A 14029-nucleotide genomic window follows, 5' to 3' on the forward strand; every position below is an offset into this window, starting at 1 on the left:
GAGTCCTCCACTACCTGTGGCTTCACTTGTTCTCTACGACGAATACGACAATGGCGCGAATTAGCGTCGTCGCCGCATACATACGTCATATCGTTTGTATCATCAGTACATTTGATGGCGCGTAAGGCACGGTAAGGCTGTCGTATCCAATACGATTGTCGTCGTACGGAAACGGGTAGCCGCTTTGTGCCATCAGAATGATTATATTGCCGTAGTAACGTCAAGTTGTATGCGTATAGGGGGAGAAATCAACAGCCGTTGCACGCATCTCTGATATTCTCTTGATTGTCGAGTAACGTTTGTAAATCACAGAATTAATAGGAGCTTCTATAAATAAGACTAACGTTTTTTCCGTGTCTTTTCAAAAATCTGTAGATTTCCACGAGAAATTTCCACGAAGAGTCTTTCCCCTTAATCCAAGATCTTATCCCATCCCTATAGTCCTTTCAAAAGCGCGACGAGTGCTCGTGCCAGAATCGCTACGATCCTTCCCTCTTTTTCCTCCCTCTCTTTCTCTCTCTCTCCTGTTCTCTTCCTTCCAGTTCTTTATCAAGCCGCGAGAGAAACGTTTCGCGGTAACGCCAACGTCGTGCTGGCGGTCTGCTGGCTGTGAGTTGTATTTTTTTTACGATATTATTTATGATATTAATTTCGCCCCGGTAACGCCGGCCCCACCGGGAGTTGTAAAGCGGACCGAGGTGCTTCTTCCCTCTTCCTGCGATATCATTGTCTTGAGCAGCGACGGCATATCCCAGACGTACGGAAGGGAAAGAAAGGGGTTCCACTAGAGCTTGTGAATAGTGGCCCTCTTCTGCAGAGCCATGCTGTAAGAGGAAGAGTCGTTGCCGGTGTTTTCGGATGAAAAGGAGGAAGTCTCTCTCTCTCTCTCTCTCTCTCTCTCTCTCTTGCTCTCTCTTTCTCTCTTTCTTTCCTACTCTCACTCTCACTCTCAACTACGCAGTGAGAAGAGGATTTCCTCGCTCTCAACTGGCACTAGAAGTCCTCCTTCAGAAAGATCTCACGACGAACCGTGAAAATTCCATGAGGGTCGAGTGACATTCCTTCGAGTGTTTGGTAGAAATCTTCTTGCTAGATCTCGTTTAAGGTATTAAAGAAGGCAGTTTTATGTTTTACCATGACTTGTACGAATAATAAAAATGAGATATTTATATATTGTTTTATTTGAGAGAACAACGTTAATCCGTTATAGAAATGCCAGGGATAAAAATTGGATCGAGAGATTGTTCTCCAATTGAGGCAGGGGAAGATTTAAAGTTTAGGGTACGGAAAGAAAAAGAAAGAGAAAGTAAATACGAGTTCTTGGGATAAGCAAAATTTAAAAGCGTTTCCTCTCGTCTTCCAAATTACTTTCCGGAGGCAAAAAAAAAAAGGAAGACAGGACGGAGGAGCGCGAAACCGAATGATAGGCCACAAAATAAAAGGCGAGCGAGCTTGCGCCTCGTTTGCCACTAAAAGCTCAAAGCCACATTAATCTCAGTAATTACGTCACCTCTGCTTATACCCTGCGGAAGTCTTGCGGTCGAAAACCGTTTCCGGAAATTCTCGTCGTGTTCGAGAACAAAGCAAACACGATCCCAGAGTAAGATCTTCGTCATCTTTAATTTTCTTTACTTTCTTAGTTAGATTTTTTATTTTCTTTCGATTATATGATTACTTAACAATAATTTCTACATAAACAAGGAATCGCACATGAATACAATTTACCTTTACTGTTTTGTACAAAAAAGAAGATTCAACTCGAAGCTGTCCTTGTTCGTAGAACGTTTCCAAGCCTTGCTTTTCCCTGTGGAAGGGAAAGAGGCTTGCGCGAGGAAGCGTTATGGTAGACCGCAAAACCAACAAACGATATGCGTCAGGAGACTATGGTAGAACATATCGTAGGTATCCTACTACAAAATTGGTTTCCAACAATTTACTATCAAACCCAAAATCGTCTTTCCTATTTACAAATAAACATTGTACTTTAGTTATATTTTCATTCACTCTCAAGCCAGGCGAATTAGAAATTTCAAGTATTAATATTGATATACGTGTAGGAATATAGATATGTATATACGAAGGAGAGAAATTTGGAACTGATACGTTTCGAAGGGAATCATCTCTGAAGCAACGATAGCATAGCCTAATCACAGAGTCAGCTAATATAATGACTAGGTGGTGCGCGCAAGAGCAAACGACGGCGATGGCCCGGAGCTATTCCTCCATCGGTGTGAGAAATCGGTTCAGGTATCGTTTACCGCATCGAACGTCGCTCGGTTTAACGTTAATTCGACTTACGGTTAAATAGTTTAAACGTACAATATCTTTCGAGTAGAAAATTATTTAAATAATAATGTTATAAAAACCAAACGTAAAGTCATACAAAGATACGTTTGTTGCTGTAAAAAGATCCAATATCTAAAGCTTTGTCAAGCATTGTTCGACGATACCGTATCAAAATAATCGTTATCTTCGATTTATCAAAAGAGCCAAGAAAAAGAGATTTCTCTAACTCTCTCGCAAGTTGCGTCCTCTCGTAGACTACAAGACGTACAGTCAATTTTGAAGCCATCTGGTCTTGGTATTTCGTATCTCGGTTCCCTTAAGGGCCTGTCCTCGGGGCAACGGTCAGCCGTTGCGGTCAACTACACAGCTTGTCTGACTCGCCTTCGTGCTTCGGGTCCTTTGGTGATTAACGAGAGGTCAAACCTACCGCCACCCGAAGCGCGAGCAAATACTCTCTCTCGTGAAATTGAGTTCCAAAGCGAGTCCTGATTGAGGTACCCGCCATTGCGACCATGACGAGCCTGACGGAGCACAAGGGATACCTTCGAATGATACCATGAAAAAACTCGAAATTCGAAAAGTTTTTTGGAGTAAGAAACTTGATAAAAATGACTCCTAGCAATTACTAAAGATCCGAATGAATAAAAGAAAGCAATGTATTCCTTGACTGATCAATCTAATACCTACGATTCGCGCTTAGAGACGAAGAAATATCAGAACGAAGAGCGTATATTCGTTAGCGAGTAGTTCGAAGACGAGAGTTTATTAGTCAATACAGAATACTTACTGTCACATCCTATCGGAATAAGTGTCCACCAAAAGAAAGAGGTTCGTGCGAGCTCGGCACTTTATCGGATTAGTCAGTCGCGGTAAAAGCGTTCTGGAATAAGCGCCCCAGCAATCCGTTAATTCGCTCGGACTGCTTCGCCTTTTTCTTTCGCGTTGATATTAATCGGCCGGAGCATCCACAACTATCTCCTAGTCTCCGAAAGTATCCTCTTTCTTGTCGTATTGGATATTACTGACCGACGTGTAACTCAAATTATTATATGCTTCGATTCTCTTCCTAATTTGATTTGTTTTCTCATTGCAAAAAAAAAAAGAAAAAAGATATATACGTGTTTAAATTTGAAGCATGGTCCAGCACAAACATAAACGAAAGTTTTTTCGCGCGGAAGCTTTTTTTCGGGGCATAAACTCGAGACAAACTTTTTTCAAATGCGGGAATTGTTTATTCAGAGTTGTATCAGCGGTGTTGATCGCAAGTAGGAGAAGCATGAGTGGGTGGTGTAGAAGGAAAATGGGGACGAGGAGATGGTGGAGAAAGACGGGAAGGCGCAGGAAAGCGAGAGAGCCGCGTGAATAGCGCTTCCGGTGGGACGGCGAGTGAGGTCCGCAGGGTTTCGCAGACTCCTGCATCCGGTCCAGCATCCGGCGTTGCTACCCTATCGAAAACCGGGCCCGGATCTCGCAGTGTTCGTCGTCCACCCCCGACGACGACGACGATGACGACGAATATCTCTCTTTCTCTCTCTTTCCTTTTCTCTGTCCAGCCAGTCCAGAGTTGGAGTCTCGCGTACGGCGTACCCACTGGCGTTCGTTAATTAAGATATCGATTCTTATTGTCCGCACGGCTGCCGAGTCGAGCGGACGTCCTGCCCGGCGCCCGATTTCACGCCCACGATCCACGTTACTTCTTCATGAGAACCAATCCACCATGTTAACGGGCCCTCTCTTTCCTCGCATCCAAGTCTTCGCCGTTACGCTTGGCTACTTCGACTCGACGTATAATTCATTGATTTTCTTCAATTCGAAAATTGTCAACGATTTTCGGCAAGATGCTTGAAATTTCAAAGAAAGAAAGAATATACCGTATATATAAGTAAAAAAAACTTGACGACAACATGGCACGCGACTGCTCGAGGGTTGATTTTCTCCGAACCATCTGTGAAAAACCTCGAGAAGGGAAAGATCGTAAAGGATGACCAGGGTTGTCACCTGATATATATCTTTATGGTCGCCCGAGCGAGCCCTCTTTACCTCTCTCTCTCTCTCTCTCTGTCTCTCTCTCTCACTCGAAGGGTCTTTTCCACTATCCAAAACGGACCTTTCCCGGGTTCTCCTCACGGAGGTGCTACCACCGTTGACTTGCTATGAACGAGCGTGTAAAAAGCGTTGTGGAAGAGGGAGATCGCGTAATTATGAGGATTAATCTTAAGTCCCGTAAAGTCCACCACTTGTGGAGCTCGTTCCCCTCTCTATGTCGCGATACCTCGTTCTTCTCTCAATTCTTGTTTTGGATAAACTGAGAAAGAGAGTTCTGTCAAAGAACCCAGCGAATCGGTAATCTTAAGATTCGCTAAAAATGAAACTTTAACAGATTTAAAATATATGAAAGTATATATAAGAAAAAGTATACAACTGTAATAGTAATTTCGAAACTCTTAGCGCATGATTCTTCTAATATCTGTAACATTCCCACGATGATTCCTTTACCCTTCATCTCTTTTACATCTCGAGCACAGAGGTACCATGGAGTAGGTACGTACGTATGTAGAATGTCGAAGCTACAGGTGTCAGCGAGAGCAGTATTTTTCAGTGAGCTCGCTCAGGGTATGGGCTATAGAGGAAGAGAGCGTAGGGTAAAGAGCAGACAGAAAAGGGATGAGGAACTGAAAGAGGGAGCTAGAAAGAGAGAGAGAGAAAGAGAGAAAAAGACGTTTCACCGCGGTAGGGTAGCAGAGTGCCGGCACGCACGTTGAATCTGCTAAACGTTCTCGCTCGTGCGTGAAATGCCTCGATATCACTGTTTTATTTCGACTCGTTCGTTCGTCGTTGCTCTTTCGCTCCCATGCAATTCCATCCTTTTTACCCTCATCCCGTTTACCACGACCGTTCGCGTACGCAACCCTTTCTCTCTCTTTGTCATTTACTCTCTTTTCATCCTCGTGTTCGCTCGTGCAGATTTGATGACCCTTCGACGCGATTTGTTCGATCATTGAAAACTCTCCGCGATTAATTACTCCTCCGTAGTTTTTTGCGGTTAACTCGATAGGATTCAAACGAATGGAAACGTCCTCGAAATCAAACGAAGCCCCATGAATTTGTTTAAAGAACTTACAAATGTCCTTTGAAACATATTACTTTTCAAAGTGGCACTCAGCTTTTAACAAAATAATCCAGGTTATTCGAAGGCTAGCTACGCAATATGAGAAAAGTAAACTTGTCGACGGTATCCTGTCTCTTTTTCTCATAATTAGGATATTTGCGTTTGACGGGGAACACGGTGAGATAATGAAACGTCGATGAAAAAAGTCGACGAGTCGATAAATCGTAGAATGGCTCCTTCGGGCGATTTAATTAATAATTATCGGTCCGAAAACGAACGCCTAGGCACAATGGCGATACTTCCTCCTTGGGTAATCCTCGGAAGATTAACGAGCCCGTACCGTCAGAGTATCCTCTCCCTCCTTCTCTTTCATACTTCTCTCTCTCTCTCTCTCTCTCTCTCTCTCTTTCTCTCTCTCTCTCTCTCTCTCTCTCTCTCTCTGTAATTCTCTCTTCCTTTCTCAGCTCTCTCTTGTAGCCACAAGACGCCAGGGCGCGCCTTGCGGTGGTTGCGGCAAGAACCCCTCGCCGTACCGCATTAACGCAATTATGAATTTGTCGCGTTGGGATCTGACAATACAAGATGTCGCTACCATTCCCCTGCCACGTACCTCTCCTACCTCTTGTCGCTACATGGTCCCTCGCCTATGTCTTCCATGTCGACACTAAAACCAATGCTAAATCCTATAAATATAACTTGCAGAAGGTAACACTTAAACAGAATGAACGAACAAAAGACAAAGACTTCTTCATTGACGTTTTACTCCAAGTCGAAGAAAATTCTTGAGTTGTTCAGTAAATCACGGATCAACGGATATATTATAAAATAACCTGATTATATTTCGAACGTTATTGTTTCAATGCTCCTTCATGTAATTGAATGAATCGACTTTCCTGCATATTTGTTTTCTAACCGGAAGATGGAAGAGCAAATATAGTTTTGAGTAACCCTAACTTAATTTCCAAAGGGTGTCTCGGCGATAGTAGCAGCATTGGTTGCAACTAGTAGGAATAGTAGGAGCAATAACAGCAGCTAAAAGCAAGAGGAGTAGTAATGACGAAGATAGTAATGGTGTACAGAATAAGAGAGGAAAGAGAGAGCTACCCGAAAGCGGTACCATGCGGTAGCATAGAAGGGGTCAAACGAGAGGATCATTGCGGCTCTCCACAGGCAACTGCTGCAACCGACTCCTCGCGACAAATTCCTCCTAGCTCGACAGCTCTCTCGTCTGCTCTCTTCGTGTACTTTCCATTCTCTTGGCCACATCGAACCGGACTATCTCCTCCATACCTACTACCTATCTATCTACCTTTATACATCAACCATTTTCGTACACTTTGACTCTCCAGCAGGAGTTTACACTGCGCGAGAAAATCAATCGACCTAACGACCGACAGAACAGCCGAGCCATGCAAGAAACCAAGGCTACCCTTCCCCTTTCCCTTCTACCCTCTTTCTACTCCTTCAACGGATCGGAGTCTGCTACGTATAGGGAAATGGGCTGGCTGGTCTAAGCACAGAGCTCGGACGATGAGCTGTAGGAGAGTGCCTAGGTCGACCCTTAATATCGTAAGAGCTGAATCCACGCAAACAACCCGTACGGTCCTAACGTAACCTTCGGTTAAGCACTGGAAAGCCCCTGGTGTGTTGCCGCTTCGACCGCCGCTGGCCCTATTATCGCTGCTAACTAATAAGGGACCTAATTGAAACGTCGGCCTTTTGTTTTCGATACTCGACCAAAGGTCCAGAGGTTATACCATCTCGAGACCGTCTGAGACCATTCGAGCAATGGCCACTCCATCGAAATGTGGCTTCGAGTACGAATCATTTGCCCAGTATGTGGAGATAATTCTCGATTTGCCCTTTCTTTTCACTAATCCGCCCACTTGTTCAAATTCTCGGAAGTGACGATATATCGTGAATGTTGCTGAACCTCCACGAATAATGATTTTGTTATATTCACGAAATCCCTATAATGTCCATGACTATTTTCTGTTGAAAGCCGACGAAAGTTGGAAAAAGTTTGATGAAAGTAATGACTAGAGTAGATCGCTTTTAGTAGCCTTCATGCACTTCGTCGTACTTAATCGTCGACGCTGTCGCCGCTCTATCTTCACAACGACGAATACGAAGACTTATGTATTTTGTATTCTACACGTACCAACGTATTACGCTGGCTTACTCGATGCCCACACGATATAGTTGGATATTATTCCTGGTGGACGCAATCATATTAGTTTCCGAAGTTATTAGAATATTTATGCGAACCCGTCGCGAGGTTATGTATGATAGCAGGGCCTTGCCCTCTCTTCTGTCTCGCGGCATCGAATCACCCACCACCGTTCTCGTCGTTGTCATCGACCACCAGAAACCCCTATCGGGGTAGTCGAGCTCTGACTATCGTAGAAAAGAACTCTTAGAATGATCTGGAAAATCGTTCCCGACGATTGCCATTTTCCCATGTAATTTTTCTTTGATATTTCTTTCTTTTGATTTTGTAATCAAAGGAATTTATTCGAAAATTCTTCGAATCGATGTTTGACACTATCTTGCTAAAGAAAGAAGAGAGAAAGAGAGAGAAAGAGAGAGAAAACAGTTTTTTCTCAGAAAACTTTTACTATTCTCCAATGTTCCTTACGTAACTTCGAAGCACTGAAGCACGAGACGAGATATTCCAGCGTTACGATATTAAACGCTAGAAGAGTAGTTCTTCCACGACGCAGAAAACTTTCCGCTCGCACGAGAGGGAAACGAGAAAAAGACGATCGAGGGAGTGTTGCTCGGAGAGCAAGACGAAAGTGCTCGTCTGTGGAGACCGACGGAGGCGACGGCGAATATTCCAAGGATTTTTATAGACGCCGTTGAAAAAAAAATATGCTATTTTTGGAAGCTTTAAAACAAAAACTGGCAAAAAGAGAGTTGTGATGGTAGAAAGCTTACCTTGTTGGCGTGGGTTTAGACAAGCTGCTCGCGAGATAGATTGTTGTGGATCTTCCAAAAGTCCACTCTGCCGTGTTTTGCTCAAGTACAACTGAAATAAGAAGTGGTGTAACGTTAGTACATCGTATTGAATTAATTTACAAGTTAAATAAGAATACAATTTGATTAGATCTGTCGAAACATATCGATCCCGTTATATTCCCTTTAAAAGATTATTTCTAAGTCTTCGTTGCTTAAGTCCTTATCAATAAATAAAAAACATTTTGTGATGGAAGTCTCACGAAGCAAGCTTTTTTCTGTCATCGTCGAGCTTCTTTTACGATTTCGCCCTCGCGTTTTGTCTCGACTTTAGCCTCTTTCGCCAATAAGGAAGTCCCTAGTCGTCCGATCATAGGATTTGGGTATCCCGATCACGTGCCAAGGGTGAACCATCTCCTTTAATATCAGGAGCAATTCGGACTCGCCTCCGTATAAAATAAAGGGCTGACATGCGAGCATGGTACGGAGGAGGGAGCAAAGGAAGAGTAAGTGCGACGGGGATGCTCGCACGAGCGAGCGAGCGAGCGAGTGAACGAACGAACGAATACGAGCGAGAGAAGACCGCCGAGTGGAAGGGTAGTTTCAACACCGTGGTGAGGGATGACTGAGCGAGTCGGTTAAACGCGCGTCTTCTTTCATAAATTTCGAGGGGGCCCTAGGATAAAGGTTTAGAATAAATCGTTCGATCTGTTATCCACTCTGACGTCGGTAGATAGCGTTAAACGAAAGTGTCTATGAATAGTTTCTTCATAGAAACGATCTTTCATTTTTGCGCTCCTAGAAAAAATACATTTTTTGTTTAAATCATATGACAGAACTAAGGAATATTACTAAATGATCAAATAATATATAAACGACATCTTGGTGCTATTAATTTTTAAATACTTAGATGTTACGCTATGAAAAGTATTAGTTAGAAGGAAAAAAACTTTTTCGCAACATAAGATTGGAATTATAGTTGTTATGTATGGATTATGCATGGAAAAAGAAAGATAAAATAAAGATATATAATATATTTTTATCGTACGTAGCTATCGTGAAAAATGTACCCAATAGCAAGACTGTAGCTTGCCTTACGTCATCCATTTGCACGTTATAAGGAAAGACACGCGCGAAACTTACTGCGTCGAAGGCGAGTGCAATATGAAAGTAGAGGCGTGGAGAAAAAGAGAGCTTGGAATGCTCATAAATACGTCCTCGAAGATCGCACAAATCGCTCGTTCGAGGCCAATCTCCTTCGATGTTTTCCTACGAAAGATACGAGAGGGAACCCTTCTTCGTCTCGTGAAGAGATACGCGGCAAGATATTTCTATCCATATACATAACACACCGATGTACATACGCGTCCATGTGAGCACGTATAACGTCCAGTAATATAACACTTGCGATATGGAAAGAAAAAGAGAGAGAGATGAACGGAGACAAGAAGAGGTTGGGAAAAGTGAAGGGACGTAGCTCGAGGGGCAAGATGGCTAAAGGAGAGACCAAACCAGCCAGAAAGTCAGTCCAATTTCTCAAACCTGTCCAATCCGCGTCGTATGCAAAATCAATCACGTTCTACCCTTACCATCTTTCCCCTCGTTGGCCATCGTTGCCACAGCAGAGAGTGGTCTTGCGATTTTCGGATTTGCAGACGCCTGACTATTTGACTTTTGGAGTAGGAAAATGTTAGAAAAAAGCGAGTATCGCTATTCCCGTTCCTTTGAACATTCCAATTTCCATAGGTCGATCGAATTCATTCTCGTTAATCGGCTCTCGATGAGTTTTCTATAAGGGTGATTTTTAAGGCCGACTACGGTACGCCTCGAAAAAAGTAATTTGTCCTTTGGGACGCGAACTTCAAAGTATTCACGGTACATTTGTCCCACGAGCAGGCTTACTGTACCACTCTGCGTTCTACTTGTGTCCTTTTCTACTTCCCGTGCTCGCTGATCAGACTTGCTGATTTTTCCCGTCGGAACGTCAGACGTAACGTTGTCCACCGTTTGCTTCGTGTGTCCACGGTTCTCGTCTGTCAGGATGCACGACGTAGAAAAGGTGAAGAGGGTTTTGGCCAGAAGGGGTGCGAAAAGTTTAGCATACGCATTTTGTACATTGAAATCCCGACACGCTCGTCCAACTTTAAATTGAAACCCGTCCGCCGCCACCGTCGCCTCCGTCATCGTCGATGGCTCGATGTTCTTGTTGTTGTCGTGATCGTATCATTTCAAATAGCTTCGCTGGAATTAGTTTCTAGACGAAACAAGATGGGGTCCAACCGAGCGAAAACAAGAAAAATGAGAAAGTTCCTTTGATACTCGTTCCAAAACGAAAATCAGTTTGGCGAAGAGACGGCGTTTCGAACGATACTAATTGCGATATACTCCACTCTTTATTTTTTCTTTTTCCTTTTCTTCCGACATCTTTTTCTTTCGGATTTCCATCTCTCTCGCTCTTGCCTTCCTTCCATCGTGCGCGAATCACTTCTCTTTTAGACTTCGAATTGTAATTAACATTTGGTTCTCCCATTAGTGTAATTAAAGTGCCATTCCATAATCTAGGAGGTAGGCGAAAGAGAAGAGGGGCACCTTATCTTTCAGACTTCAGCCTCGGCTTGCGGGGGTCGTTTCAAGCCCCGCCGGGCGTCTCCAGCCCCTTTTCGGTAGAACGACCGTCGGTGGGTGCTTGTAGTTCCTTCCTTCGGCGATAACTCCTTTCTGGAAAAGGACTTTCCGCGTCGCGAAAGAGAAAAGGAGAAGAGGAAGGAGATAAAAAGAGAGAACGAGGAAGGAACGGGGAAAGGGAAAAAAAGAACGAGCAGACGATTAAAACGTTTAGAAATCCGATATCGAGCCTTATTTCCTTCGAATACGTCTTACGTATAGGTACCTATATGTTGGAGTAAGAAAAATCCTCGTGATCTTTCTCCTTATTCTAGGAGGAGACAAAGGAAGCGCTTGTTCCAGGAATAAACACACGATGTGTACTATACTGTATATTATATATAAAATGAAGGTGTCTTTGAAGCAAAACGATAAAGATAAAGGTCGTACGAGGCTTCGAGAGTAGAAAGAAGAGATGACAACGGACTGCTGGGGCGCTAAAATAAAGAAAAGCAAGGATCGAGAGAGAAAAAGATAGATAGAAAGAAGTGAGCCCGTCGGTTGACATTTTCCGGTGGTTAAGTTAATAATGCGCACGGTACACAGAGCAGAGAGCAAGGAGGAGAGCGTCAACGAGGGTGAATCTGCAAAGTGCCATCATAAAGAGGCGCGGATGTGTTTATTCGGGAATTTGCCTTTTCTCTTCTTCGTCCTCTTTTCTTTCTTCGCCTGGAAGCTGCTAGGAGGGAGTAGATAAGATGTTATCTTATTTTGGAGGACGATCTCGTTTCTCTCGCGTCTCTCGATTTATATCCTCTCGGTCGTGCTTTGAGGAACGAGGGAAAAAAAAGAAAAAGAAAAGATCAGAGAAGCATAGCTAGGAAAGATGTGTAAAAAGGGGAAAGGTTGGGAAAAAGAGGAAAGATTGAGAAGTTACACAGATAATAGGGGCTGGGTACAGAATCACGAAGCAATTATTTTTATTCCAGTCCGTGGAAGAGTTTTAAGAACGTCCACTCTCGGTCAGTGGACCAAGGAAGAGTACGAAAGAGCTCGAAGGAAGAATGAGAAGAAGAAGCAAGCGGGAGCAGAGACGAGGGAAGAAGGATTAGCCTCGTCAAGTGGGAAAGTCCGTGACAAAGACGTTAAAGTGGTTTAAGGGGATGAGATATATCGTCCGAAATCTGGGGTGAAACGTTCACGTCTCCAGCCTCACGTTGTCCTGTGCCTCGGCTGCGACACTAATGGCATTTTTATTATTTCTCTTCGGAACCCGGCAGAGAAAGAGAGGTAATGGCCCGTCTCTATGGTTCATTGGACATGTGACAGGATCGACAGCTTCTCACCTTTACTTCTAGTTTGTGCTTCCGCGTCGTTGGCTTTGCCGCGCGAAGATTCTCGGCCAAACGCGATAAACACCCACCTTGGAGGAACGTCGAATGTCAAGGGAAAATAAAAGGTTGAGTCCGATGAATCTCGACGACTGAAAACAACGTCGATCGGTTCAATATTTTCCTCTCGGCTGTTATTTTCTCGGAATAATCCGTTCGTAATTTTTCTAAGCATTAATAGTCGTTTAAACGATAGACGCCATCACAGCGCAGTGCAATAAGAGGTGGAACAGTTTGGAAGTAGATAAAATGCGTAAAGATAACGTTTCGAAAGGTAGCGTGTTAATAAATAAAGATGCGCAAGGTGGATTAACGATAAAAGTCGACCTTTTAGAAACGTTTCGAAAATGTACGCTGGCGTAAGGTCACAAATCATAAGTACCACGAGCTACAACGTAGCGTACGGTTATCCCACACCTCGCGCGTTCCTATGAAGCCCGTTGGGCTCCGTTAGGTTTTGATGAATGAGCCTCGCATAAAGCTGAAGTATGGTAAAAGCCGCCAACGTTGCCACCGTTGCCGCGACCACCACCGTAATATTCTATCCCGGGAGCTTTTAGAATCGCTAATGACTAATGGCACCAAAGAAGCACCCTTCAATGGATGTTGCCCCACGGTTCATGGATTAGCGTTTCGCGTGATTCGAACCTGCGTAGTAGTTAACGTTCTCGACAGCCTTCTCCGAAGAACTAGACTCTGCATCCTAGAGTTCTCACGCCCGTCGTGTTTCATCCTTGATCATCGAAAAACTTTGTAGGACGCGTTCGCGTCTATTTTTCTTTTCTTTAAAAAACTTATTAATGTAGCGTGGAACATGGAGAAAATTTGATCTGCTAGCCCGCCTGTCTTCCTGCCTGCTGACGACGGGCTTTGGCTCACCATTGTTCACGATCCGAGTGATGACGCGAAGGATGATAGAGAGAAAAAGCGAGAGAAGAGGATGAGAGAAGCAAAAGCAGCAAGAATCGCGGTGGTCCAGAGAGATACTACGTACGAATCGTGGAAGCTGGGAGAAAGAGGGAGCCGAAAAGTAGTTTAATATACGGCAATCCCTTTGACTCGGAACTCGCAAACTCACGAACTGACTACCTCTCATTCGTGAATTCTCTCTCTATCTTTCTCTTTCAACAAGCATTTCTCTCTCATCATCGCATGGCTTCCGATGAAAATTCTCGTCTTTCACCGGCGAGCTGCCTTTGATGCCAGTCGCCATTCTAATTCCAGGAACCTACAGGAATCAGCTTCTCCTCTTTTCGCGTAAACCTCCGCGACGTATTTTCGAATTGGCCTCGAGTACAAGAGATTTTGATTTTTCGCCAAGACGAAAGTAGCCGAAACATTTTCCCGACGTCCATTTATGTTAGAACTCATATCGATCTGTTGGACCTTCTTCGACATCAAAGCTAATCGAAATAAGAAGGATGCTAACGAAGGGAGGAGGCTTAAGCAAAAAACGACACGTGTCTCATTTGGCAGATCACACGGCATTCGAAAGAAAATCTAAAGAACAAAGGACCAGGCTTTCTCACGGAGGCTGGCCGGTCTCTATTAATCCTTTGCTCGCCGCAGCATTGTGGGGAAAGCCAGACTCTACGAGGGACTTTGTGTAATTGTCTGTCGCGTGATTATACCTGTTTCCCCTCTCTTCTCTTCTCTTTACCACTCTCATTTCTCCATTCGT

At 43.9% G+C, this 14029-nt stretch overlaps 1 protein-coding gene across 1 annotated transcript in view; it reads right to left on the minus strand.

The window, feature by feature from the left end:
* LOC127067902 (mucin-5AC-like) overlaps positions 1-14029 on the minus strand; it is a 234005-nt gene that overhangs the window by 94191 nt on the left and 125785 nt on the right. Inside the window, exon 6 of the mRNA XM_051003315.1 lies at positions 8336-8426. Coding sequence (XP_050859272.1) covers positions 8336-8426 — 91 coding nt within the window. The remainder of the gene's footprint in view (positions 1-8335; positions 8427-14029) is intronic.

This window comes from Vespula vulgaris, chromosome 1 (genome assembly GCF_905475345.1).
Source record: "Vespula vulgaris chromosome 1, iyVesVulg1.1, whole genome shotgun sequence".
NCBI classification, from domain to species: Eukaryota; Metazoa; Arthropoda; class Insecta; order Hymenoptera; family Vespidae; genus Vespula; species Vespula vulgaris.